We start from the raw sequence: 12,939 nt of genomic DNA, 5'->3' as shown, positions 1-12,939 counted from the left end.
TTGCAAAAAAACAAATACATCCAGCGATGCGCGCACCATAAAAGCTAGACCTGCACCACGAGCAGCATAAACGGGCGCTTCAGCAGCGAGAACCGCCTGTTTAGTACCGAGTTCGTAAGCGAAGGGGTACAATTGCAACAATGCAAATACGTCCAGCGATGCGCAACATGAAAGCTAGACCTGCACCACGAGCAACATGAACGGGTGCTTCAACAGCAAGAGCCGCCTGTTTAGTACCGAGTTTGTGAGCGAAGGGGTCAAATTGCAACAAAACTAATACGTCCAGCGATGCGCGCGCCATGAAAGCTAGACCTGCACCACGAGCAGCATGAACAGGCGCTTCAAAAGCGAGAACCGCCTGTTTAGTACCAAGTTCGTGAGCAAAGGGGTCCAATTGCAACAAAACACACACGTCCAGCGATGCGCGCACCATGACAGCTAGACCTGCACCACGAGCACCATCAATGGGCTCTTTAACAGCGAGAACAGCCTTTTTTGTACCGAGTTCGTGAGCAAAAGGGTCCAATTGCAACAAAACAAATACGTCCAGCGATGCGCGCACCATGAAAGCTAAGAGGCCTGCACCACGAGCACCATGAACGGCGCTTCAACAGCGAGAATCGCCAGTTTAGTATCCAGTTTTTGAGCGAAGGGTTCCAACTGCAACAAAACAAATACATCCAGCGATGAGCGCACCATGAAGGCTAGACCTGCACCACGAGCAACATGAACGCGTGCTTCAACAGTGAGAACCGCCTGTTTAGTACCGAGTTTGTGAGCAATGGGGTCCAATTGCAACAAAACAAATACATCCAGCGATGCGCGCACCATGAAACCTAGACCTGCACCACGAGCACCATCAACAGGCGCTTGAACAGTGAGAACCGCCTGCTTAGTACCGAGTTCATGAGAGAAGGGGTCCAATTGCAACAAAACAAATACGTCCAGCGATGCGCGCACCATGAAAGCTAGACCTGCACCACGAGCACCATCAACGGGCTCTTTAACAGCGAGAACAGCCTTTTTTGTACCGAGTTTGTGAGCGAATGGTTCCAATTGCAACAAAACAAATACATCCAGCGATGAGCACACCATGAAAGCTAGACCTGCACCACGAGCACCATCAACAGGCGCTTGAACAGTGAGAACCGCCTGCTTAGTACCGAGTTCATGAGAGAAGGGTTCCAATTGCAACAAAACAAATACGTCCAGCGATGAGCGCACCATGAAAGCTAGACCTGCACCACGAGCACCATGCACGGGCACTTCAACAGCAAGAATCGCATGTTTAGTACCCAGTTTGTGAGCGAAGGGTTCCAATTGCAACAAAACAAATACATCCAGCGATGAGCGCACCATGAAAGCTAGACCTGCACCACGAGCACCATGCACGGGCACTTCAACAGCAAGAATCGCCTGTTTAGTACCCAGTTTGTGAGCGAAGGGTTCCAATTGCAACAAAACAAATACATCCAGCGATGAGCGCACCATGAAAGCTAGACCTGCACCACGAGCACCATGCACGGGCACTTACAAAGCAAGAATCGCCTGTTTAGTACCCAGTTTGTGAGCGAAGGGTTCCAATTGCAACAAAACAAATACATCCAGCGATGAGCGCACCATGAAAGCTAGACCTGCACCACGAGCACCATGCACGGGCACTTCAACAGCAAGAATCGCCTGTTTAGTACCCAGTTTGTGAGCGAAGGGTTCCAATTGCAACAAAACAAATACATCCAGCGATGAGCGCACCATGAAAGCTAGACCTGCACCACGAGCACCATGCACGGGCACTTCAACAGCAAGAATCGCCTGTTTAGTACCCAGTTTGTGAGCGAAGGGTTCCAATTGCAACAAAACAAATACATCTAGCGATGAGCGCACCATGAAAGCTAGACCTGCACCACAAGCACCATGCACGGGCACTTCAACAGCAAGAATCGCCTGTTTAGTACCCAGTTTGTGAGTGAAGGGTTCCAATTGCAACAAAACAAATACGTCGAGCGATCAGCGGACCATGAAAGCTAGACCTGCACCACGAGCACCATCAACGGGCGCTTCAACACTGAGAACCGCCTGTTTAGTAACATAACGTTTTTGCCAAATCCATACTTTCTGCCGTCGAGAGATCGGAAAAATCCGATATAAAGCAAAAAAGAAGCAAGGAAATGAATCCTGGCAGGCTCGCCACTTACCTTTGTCAGGGATCTCCTCGGAGTACACTCTGACTGAAAGGATGGACTAGGCGACAGGTGTACACACAGACGCACATTTAATACACCCTATGTGACACACACACTAGAACACAAAACTAACAAAACTAACACAGACTATAAATACACACGACCCGGGCACACTGCTACCAGCGTCTACTACTGCTACCAGCGTCTACTACTACTACCAGCGTTCTACAATTATTGATCGGCGTTCGTGCTCACGGTTGGTTCGGTGCGGCGTTGTATGGATCCAGTAGCCGGCATCGTGGCGGCGACGTGCTTGGGCTGGCATCATCGCCGGCTGCGTCGTATAAGCTCCCAGTGCTGTTGCCGTTGGGTGCACCACCCGGATGGGTGGCTACAGCGCTGGAGACACCCCTGGCCGTAGCAGGTGGTAGCGTCCTCAGTTGACTCCCCGGAACGGGCTCAGGCACGGGAGGAAGTCCACGATGCAGAGCCGTAGAACGCGAGCTCACCAGAGCAGTAGCCGGCGTCGCTCTCTTCCAACCACTGCGTCCCTGACCCGCCTCCGCTTCTCTGCTGTTCCCCCGTGTACCTCGCTCTCACTCGCCCTTTTATAGCCTCGGTGTTAGTCCACATAAGCCTTGTCGTTGTCTTCTTCTCTTCTCCACCAATCATCTCTCTCCACCTCACCGAATGCTTCTCCATCAATCATCTCTCTCCACCTCACCGAATGCTTCTTCCTCTTCTTTATTCTTTGGTTAATCCATGTTGTCTTCACACCCCTTTCCTTTCAAATTTAATTTAGGCTCCTTAATATATGTGACAAACCACTTTTCTGCAACTTCAGCATTTTATTTCACTTCGATGTATACAGTTCCATTAGCTATAACATATTTTATAGGTAACAGACATCTAGGGAAGCAAAATGGTCTATTCTTAATTTCCGAAAGGACGCTGCCATTTAAAATAATGCCAAAATTTGTTCAAATGTCATGAAAAAGTTTGGAGCATTTCCTAAAAATGTGGATTTTTTATCGCTTATTGAGCAGTGCCTGGTTTCACGCCTCCCCAAAACGTTAAAACTGAGCTAACCTTACAAATAAATTTTTTTCAGCAAAAATATTTTAGGCTGACATCACGCACATTGTGATATATTTCCAGGCATTTTTTTTAACAAATGAGATGGTCGAGCGCAACGTCTGGGATGCTTAGCGTGGAATGACCCAGTATCCAGATTTCCAGCCTTGAGCTCACAGTGTCTGGCCTACTGCACCGACTAAAATTTGTGGTGCGTAATTCTCAAACACTGTCGATGCAGCACATTTGAAGTAATCGTACGTTGAAAGGCACTCCTTGTGGTGGGGTTCGTGTTCAGGATTTCGGCCTTGTTCAGCAGGATGATGCTGCATCCGCAATACGGATTTTTTTTTGTGATGACATTTTGGTCACACAACGCTAACTGTTGGGCAAGCAGGTGGGCTTTCCAAATGTTGAAAGCTGGATGGCTTTCAACCTTCTGCGTAGCTGCGCTACCATTGGCTCTGTATCATTCTGTCGTTTTCAATTTGCTGCCATTGGCGGTATTCCACAGATGTTCAATGCTTTTGTGTTATGGCTTGTCTGTGTTGTTACAGTTGACCAACGTGTGATGAATGCTATTTCTTTATCGGAAGTATCGACATCTCAACATGTGTGATAGGCACTCTTGAAACAACTTTGCGCATTAAAAGTGCTTATGCTGAATGCAGATATATCCGGATGAAAAAAGTTTGCTACCTATAGTCTGTGGCAGAGGCGATATATACACCACACAAGCAGTCACAGGTAACTTGAAAAAGACCGTGCAACTTATTCTACAACAGGGCCTATGGGTCCCAGCGATTCCATTTGGAATCATAACTATATAAAAAAAATTTTTGTGCTTGTAAATGTGTCTTGCCAAAAGAATATTTTGAGAGTAACGCGAGGCATGCTTGTACCTTCCATGTGAGAGAGGACGTGGTGCCAGGCAATGGTGACAGCAAAGCGCACGTGGTTTGTATATCCCTTTCCTACCTACTAGTATATGTCAGCCAGGTGAACGGCCTCTAACCTATGTTGATAAATTGCTAAACGTCAGAACTACTGCACAAGCGGAAGGACTTTCTAGCTCAATATAGGACTGGCGGCCGCTAAATTTGACGATTCCAACTGGAATCAATGGTCCTGAAAGGGTTAAACTAGGTCGACCACAGGAAAGCCTCAGCTCAGCCAGAGTCCCAGCCCTGCCTGCATAAAAATCAGCTCGCCAAGCTCTTTGCACACGGTACAGGAAACGACCAAGACTGACAATGCTTGCACATATTTATTAACTGTCTCTGTTCAGCATAACTGAAGACAGCTGGGAAAATGCATTGGTCGTCGGTTTCTCGATGGACACATGTCGGAAAGGGCTGGCACCTGCAGAACCACTCGGGCTGCTGCAAGTTCTTCCAGCAGGACCCTCACAGCATCTGGCGCAGCACGTAAGGCAGGATACCACCGTGGTGGAAGTAAGCCAGCTCAACCTCCGTGTCAAAGCGAAGCAGTGCTTCCACGCTGCGGCCATCACTCAGCTGCATACAAGTCATCAGCCCAACTGTCATCACTCCACCCACAGCCACTTGCAAGCACAAATGACCTGCTTCTGGTAAACGATGCTGTGCAGCTATACATGTCAGTGGAAAGCAGAGAGAATATCCACCGCATTAGCATAAGTTTTCTGCTGGAAGCACTCTATTTTTCCCAATACAGTCAGACCACAAACGTGCACCCGTCGTTTGTTACATCTGGATGTTCGGAGTAGGTAGAGTGGTCATAATATTGATGAGGTGGACTATCGTAGTGTGCTGTCTATGCAATATCCATGAGTAGCCATCGCTCTGGCCAGGTTCTCACCCTGTTTGGCACATTCTCACACGGCACAATTGCCATGCGTTTGGCAATGTGCGTTTAGGTCTTGCGCGTCACGTGATGAAAGGCTGCTTTTAAGTATGAGGCATAAATCAGCCAGATGCAAAATTTATGTCTGCAGATGTGGTGATTTAAAAATTTACAGCATCGGTTAGGACATCGGTCTTGCCGAGTGCTAATCAATGGCAGTGTTTTGCAGACAATCATGCCAACGCTGCACGCAAGTGCAGTGGCGGCAGCGGCAGTCAGTTTTCATGCATGGGAAACATTGTGCACTGTGCAAGATTTGGTCTTAGCTAGAGTCAATTTCTGGGCCACATAAAGCACAGGGGCATTTTGTAAGCTTAGCACGGATGCAGTAAAATGTGGCACAGCTGTGCCGTGTTTCGGATCAGCAATAGCAAAGTCATGCGTGCATGCTATTGATAACAGCTTCAAACAGCCGATCCAGAGGTGGTAACACTGGCTAAAGCAAGCAAGTAGGCATTAGGTGTGAAGCGGAAGTCTTGTTTTCAGCTCCTAACAAACTAGGAAAAATTTGCGGTACTGTGGACACAAGAGCCCAAGAACGAAAACAAACAAGAAAAAATTCCAAAAGAAAGGTCAACTGAAACATGCCTTGCAGTTTGCACCATGTGATGAGGGTGTAGTTTATGACATCTCTTTTACTTGTGGCATGGAGTATATAGGGCAAGCTGGGAAATGTTTGAACAGGCGACTATGCCAGCACAATAGATCTTTAAAAAAGTTGCTCTTTCTTCTAACCTGGCTTTACATTACAGGGACTGTTGTCTTAACAATTCCAGTTCCTCGATTAAAAATGCATGCACTCTCTCTAATATAACTAAAGTTCTGTATGGCCATAAAGATCAGTCAACAAGAGCAATCTCTAAGGTGCATCATATTCACAAGGAAAGCAACGAGTGCGTGAACACTCCTTTTGTTCTTATCCAAGATTGCAAAATTATGTGTCCGGATTCCCATCAGTAATGCATTCTGTATCTTGTTGGGGAAGCGCAAGCGCTCCTAGTTGTAGAGTGAGTGGATATTATCCATGTCTTCTCCAATAAACCTCCAGTTGTTAGTAAGCACTTGTCTTTTGTCCATTCTGCGCTGTACCACTTGCAATGATGTGACAACTGTCCATTTTATTTTAGCTCATGACAAAAGGCCTTTTTGGGAAGCTCGTAATGAGGTGCAACGGCCTATCTGCTCTCGACCGGGAGTCATACAAATGCGAAGATCTGATGTGCTCGAGCTCTGTCAGCTTTTAACATAGAAGCTGGCTTCAGAGGAACCACTGGTCAGCGCATGTGCAGCAGGTGCAGTGATGTGGTTGACCAAAGTCACTTTGAAGCAGCTTTTGCATTTGGTGCAGATATATATATATATATATATATATATATATATATATATATATATATATATATATATATATATATATATATATATATATATGCCATATTTTCCGGTGTATAAGTCGTGTTTTTGTCTGGATTTTTCATTGGTGCAACTTAAATATGATGAAAAATTATGTGCCACCATGCGCCATCTTTTGGCATTCCCAATAACTGTGCCTCAAAAGAAATAAAAACCATTGTGAGAAAGAAAAACAATCGACTTATTAGAGAGTTTTAGCGCAGCGCAATTGTGATCCGCTTCTGCAGGGACCCAGCTGCCCCTGCACAATGGCATGTGCGTGCTCTGTGCATGGTTATCTGTGCACTCACAGGTATCTCCCCGAAAAAGTGGCCCACTGTAACAGAATGCAGATCACACTATGCTAAAACTGTATTTTAAAAATGTTATCCTGAGGGCAGAATAATATATTCTCGCAACTACCGGACAGATTTGGCGGCAGCATGAAGTACGTGCAGATATCAATTTCAGCATCATACTCATACAGTGTCTCAGGTGCCATATGGTGTTCATGCTTAACATGATGCCGCCTGTGAGGCGAACAAGCTATGATGCAAAACTGAAGTTCCATGCTGTTGAATATGCGCAGCAGAATGGGAAACAGGCAGCAGGGAGACAGTTCGAAGGGAGTGAAAAAACTATCCAGGTCTGCCAAAAACCCACAGGAATGCTCCGGTTAATGAAGCCAACAAAAAAAGGAAGGCGTCGGGAAGAATTACAGAGCTTGAGGATTGTCTGTGCATGGCAGCTGTCCGACGTGTGTATTTTTGTCACATACAGTGACAAAACGATCCTCAGTGCCTTTTTATCATGCTTACTGAATTTTGCTGACACCGATTTTTTTCATCTTGACGACCAGCGCTAAACAGACAAAGGGCCAACGAAAGAGAAGACGACACGGGCACTGCCTAACAACTGAAGGTTTAATGAAAAACCCAGCAAATATATAAGGCGAAAATGTGCAAAACTTAAGACGAAACAAACACTGGAAAACATCAAGGATTACACTGCAAAGGAAAGGCACTTATCGAGAAACGCTATCTCGTTTCCCTGTAAAGGAACAGACGGTTTTGCCACACACGTGTCGGAGTTCTTAGCGATGCAGTATGCTTCCAAAGTTTCCCTGCCTATCTGGTTGCTGCTGTTGTATGCCATCGTCATATTATGCAATTACGGCAGGCAAAGATGATCTTCATGTTCTTTGCATTCACAGCAGTGCAGCACGAGGCTAGAAGAAAGCGATTTTTTGTGGCCAAAGATACACTACGTCAGCTCTTCGAGCCTTTAGCATGGCACCCCTTGAGCTCCGTGGCGGTGCTGTGGCCTTGAGCCGGTTGGACACGTGGTGCGGAGCAGCTGCTACTGCCGGCGAAACCGAGCTACAACAGCTTTGCGCATGCACCGTGTCGAGTGTGGGGGGGGAGAGCGAGAGATGCATCGCAGCTGTATATGTAGACCACTCGGCTTTGCTGCCGGGGCAAAGATGGAGAGTGGAGGAGAGGATGAGCTGTGCTCGGCGGCTCTGAAAGAAGCCAGGGCTCGGCGTTGGAACAAAACCAAGAGGAGCTCCCGCTCTCGCGTCATTCCAGGATTAACCAGAGCTAAACCGCAGCCAATTTTTTCTTGTCAAGGGAATTTTCATTTACTTTCAACCTGACATTTATGTACCTACCCGTTCGACCATAATTTATCTTTCAGCATGACAAAGGAACCCTATACACCACTCCTTTCTTGCAGTAAATCAACTTGCCTGCATGAGACACGTCCTTTCTGGAAAAGGCCCGTTCAAGTTTCTTATTCACTGCAGTGCACAGTTTCCCAACTTTATGATCAGCAGAGATTACCACCTGCACATTGTGTAGTGTGCAATCTTTTGGCTACCTGGCTATCTGCAAAAAAACCCGTAAATCTCCGCGGTTCGAAGACCTGTTTCCTGTCTCAAGTTCAGCCTCGTTCAGGCTGTGGAGTGCTTCCTTGAGCTTCTTTCAACGCATCGTTTACCTACTGTCGTTACCTGGAAAACAAGGTCTTCGTACAAAAGTCCGGAGTCTGCATCGAATCTTGGATTGTACTAGGCCTGACGTACTAAAGCTATTTAAAAAAAAAGGGGGTCAAGGGCTCAACTTCACATCTGAGTTGCCAACGGATGGGTGCATACGATTTTTAAACCTTGAGTGGAGGCTGATCAGGAATCATGTTTGCTAGATGTATTCACCAAAGGCCAGAAAGCCCCTTCTCTTGTTCAGTTCGCAGCACTCAAACGACTGGCAAAGGACAGGTTAGTGTTGTGATGCCTGTCAACAGCCCTTAAAATGTCATGTCCCAACCAGATTGAAAAGGGTTTCCATGGCCAGGTGGCCAGACTATGTGAAATAGGCGTTCTAGAGAAGAACCTTGCTCGGCTGGCGGAAAGACTCTCCGGGAAGCTGAAGAAAAAGGAGACACCTTCTCGTCAGGGGCGCCAAGAAGAAGGTCACGTGTATCCCGTATCTGCAAGGTGTGTCGCATCGTCTATAAAAAATCGCAGCACAACACAATGTGCAGGTGGTGTTCTCCGCCTAACATAAATTTGGGAAACTGTGGGCTGCAGTGAATAAGGACTTGGAACCGGCCTCTTCCAGAAAGGACGTTCAACGGTGCACTGTGTTGCATGCAGACAAGTTCATTAACTGCAAAAAAGGGGTGGTGTATAGGGTTCCTTTGTCATGCTGAAAGATACATTATGGTCAAATGGCTAGGTGCATAAACCTCAGATTGAAACAGCACGAAAAGTCCCTTGATAAGAAAAAATCTCCTTCTAACCATGTGCAGCACTGCTGCGAATGCAAAGAACATGAAGATCATCCTTGCCTGCCTGACTTGCATAATATGACGATGGCATACAACAGCAGTAACCAGATAGGCAGGGAAACTTTGGAAGCATATTGCATTGCTAAGAACTCTGACATGTGTGTGGCAAAACCATCTGTTGCTTTACAGGGAAATCTCGTTTCTCGATAAGCACCTTTCCTTTGCAGTGCAATCCATTACGTTTTCTGTGTTTCGTTTAAAGTTTCGCACGTTTTCACCTTACATATTTCCTGGGTTTTCCATTAAACCTTCAGTTGTTAGACAGCACCCATGTCATTTCCTCTTTCGTTGGTCCTTTCTTTGTTTTGAGGTGGCCTTCAAGATGAACTATTCTCAACTCATCCAATACAGCGCATAGAGTTTTATGTCGTTGGTCAGAGAGGCTACACAACATCACCATTCCCTTGAATCAATGGCAACCCATTCTTTTCGGTAAGGATGTCATAAGCTTCAATCGACTAGTGGGAAAATTTGTAAATACAATTTTCTCAGCGATAAATGCAGCTTCTGTTCCCGGACAAGTGCATAGCCAGAAAGAAACACGAAATCAATTTTTACTGCAACAATAATTGGGTGCTGTCCTCATCATCATCAGCCTGACTAAGGCCAATGCAGGGCAACGGCCTCTCCCATATCTCTCAAATTAATCCTGTCCCGTGCCAGCCGTGGCCACCCTATCTCCGCAAACTTCTTAATCTCATCTGCCCAATCATTTTTTGCCACACCCTGCTATGCTTCCCTTCTGGAATCTATTAAGGACCATTGGTTATATTGCCTTCGCATTAAATGCCCTGCCCAGCCCATGTCTTCCTCTTGATTTCAGCTAGGCTATCATTAACCCGAGTTTGTTCCCTCACCCACTCTGCCCTCTTCATGTCTTACTGTTACATCTATCGTTTTTCCTTTCCATGGCTCTCTGCGTTGTCCTTTTCCTTTTTGTTATCCTCCACATTTCTGCTGTATAGACAAGTACCAGTAAGATACAGCTGTTGTACACTTTTCTCTTGAGGGATATTGGTAAACTGCCATTCATGATCTGAGAGAACCTGCCATATGCGCTCCAACCCATTCTTATTCTTCTAGTTATTTCCCTCTCATGATCTGGATCAGCACTCACTGCCTGCCCTAAGTAGACGTAGGTATTTCCTTACCACTTCCAGCACGTCACTACCAATTGTAAATTGCTGTTCGTTTCCGAGAATGTTGAACACTACTTTGTATGCCAATTTTTAGACCCACCATTCTGCTCTAGCCTCTCTAATTCATTGATCATGTTTAGCAGTGCATCTCCTGAGTGACTTAGCAAGAAAATGTTATTAGCGAATCGCAGATTACTAGGCATTCTCGATTATCTCTGCTCCCCAACTGTTCCCAACTCAGGCCTCTGAATTCTTCCTGTAAGCAGGCGGTGAATAGCTTTAGCGAGATCGTGCCTCCCTGCCTGAAGCCCTTCCTTATTAGAATTTTACAGCTGAATTTATGGAACACTATCGTAGCTATGCAGCTTTACAGATATTTTCCACTATTTTTAAACAAGGCTGTTCTAAATTGTGATTCCAAAATACCTGCATGACTGCCCAGGTTTCTACCGAGTCAAATGCTTTTTCATAATCTAAGAAGGCTATATATAGGGGTTAGTTGTAATCTGCACATTTTTCTATCACCTGATTGATTGTGTGAACATGGTCTATTGTAGAGTATCCTTTACAAAAGCCTACCTGATCACTTGGTTGAATGAACTCTAAGTTTGTCCTGGCCCTATTACCGATTACCAAAGCCTTATAACCAATGGACAGTAAGCTGATGGGACTGCACTTCTTCAAGTCCTTGGCATCTCCCTTCTTATGGATTAAGATGATGCTAGCATTCTTCCAAGCTTCTGGTATGATCAAGGTCATAAGGCATTGTGTATACAGGGTGGCTAGATTTTCTAGCACAATCTCCCCTTTGTCCTTCAACAGATCTGCTGTTATCAGATTCTCACCAGCTGCTTTCCCCCTTCCAAGCTACTGGTATGATCAAGGTCATAAGGCATTGTGTATACAGGGTGGCTAGATTTTCTAGCACAATCTCCCCTTTGTCCTTCAACAGATCTGCTGTTATCAGATTCTCACCAGCTGCTTTCCCCCTTTGCATTTGCACGATGCCATTTGAGTAGACGCCGCATGTACAGCGCATAAGTGGTAGCAGTTGGCTACAATCCAACCCTACTCCACATCCTAACTCACAGCTTCCCTCAGGCACTACGCCTGAGGAGACAGAGGAGGCCACCATCGCCCTAGCCCTTGCACATTCGGACGCTCAATACATCTTCAGCGACTCCAAAGTGGCGGTGTCCAACTTTGCCAGAGACAGGACATTGCCTTGCCAAGTCACTCAGGAGATGCACTGCTAAACATGATCAATGAATCAGAGAGGCTAGAGCAGAACGGTGGGTCTAAAAATTGGCATACAGGATACCAAAGTAGAATTCAACCCAAAATTTACCACGCAGGGAACAGCTCCAGTGGATGCCGGCTCACTCTGGAAACGAGGTTGCCGATAATAAATTGGCCCGAGGTTTGATTTGCCGGGCTCAGGACAGTCTCGATCCAGGATTCTCGAGGGAGCGGGCGCACACCTTTGCAGAGCTCACGCAAATACCCCGTTTGGACCGTCCGACTTACTCCCCTCCCCACCCTTCTCTTACGCACTCCCAACAGATCCTCTTCAGACGCCTCTAAACCCCCTCTCTGTCATCCCCTCAGCTGTTATCCCACTATTGTGGCACTTCCCTGCATGCTCCCTATGCTGTGACCCTTACGCCACACTCTCCCATATCTTTTCGGCTGCCCTGCTGACCCTCTCCCGCAGCCACCTCGAGCTGGGAGGACTGGGAGGTCACGTCTGCAGACCTGACATCGCAGCTTGCTGCGGTGACTCAGGCTGCCGACGTCATGTCCCGACATGACCGACCTGATGCAGTGTGGGACCGTGCAGTGGCCCAGGGACCCAGCAAGGTCTAAAACTCACTTGCAGAAAAATTTTTTCTGTCTGTCTGTCTGTCCTAAGGCTTTCTTTACTTCCTCTTTCGTTACAGGCGGAGTGTCCCATTGCTGTGCGATACTGCTCATCTCACTTACATCGTGACTACATTGGCTGCTGTATAGATTTGTGCAGAACTCTTCAGCTACTTTAACTATCTTACCCATATTGCTAATGACATTGCCCTCTTTGTCTCTCAACGCATACATTTGATTTTTGCCTGTGCCTAGTTTTCTCTTCACCGCTTTTAGGCCACCTCCTTTCTTTAGAGCATGCTCGAGTCTCTCCACATTAAACTTCCTTATGTGTGATATGTTGCACTTATTGGTTACCTCTGATAGCTCGGCCAATTCAATTCCGTCTGTGGGGTTTGATGCTTCCGTGATTTGATGTTTCTTAAGCAGATCTTTAGACTTCTGAGAGAGCTTGCCGGCATCCTGTCGAACCATCGTACCGCCTTCCTCTGCTACTCACTCCATAATGATAGCTATGGATTACCGTAGATTGCTTGAACATTAAGGACGTCACCCTAAGT

General features: G+C 46.5%; 1 protein-coding gene across 6 annotated transcripts in view; it reads right to left on the bottom strand.

Moving 5' to 3' along the window:
* Positions 1-4,505: 4,505 nt before the first annotated feature.
* The window catches only part of LOC144094185 (cytoplasmic aconitate hydratase-like), a 393,589-nt gene continuing 385,155 nt past the window's right edge, over positions 4,506-12,939 (bottom strand). For all 6 annotated transcript variants that reach the window (XM_077628105.1, XM_077628107.1, XM_077628108.1 and 3 more), the window contains one exon: positions 4,506-4,774. In XM_077628105.1, coding sequence (XP_077484231.1) covers positions 4,664-4,774 — 111 coding nt within the window. In that variant the 3' untranslated portion in view covers positions 4,506-4,663. The remainder of the gene's footprint in view (positions 4,775-12,939) is intronic.

This window comes from Amblyomma americanum, chromosome 6, assembly GCF_052857255.1.
Source record: "Amblyomma americanum isolate KBUSLIRL-KWMA chromosome 6, ASM5285725v1, whole genome shotgun sequence".
Taxonomy (NCBI): Eukaryota; Metazoa; Arthropoda; class Arachnida; order Ixodida; family Ixodidae; genus Amblyomma; species Amblyomma americanum.
The sequence above is the reverse complement of the archived record's forward strand: the minus strand, read 5'-3'. Positions and strand labels throughout refer to the sequence as shown.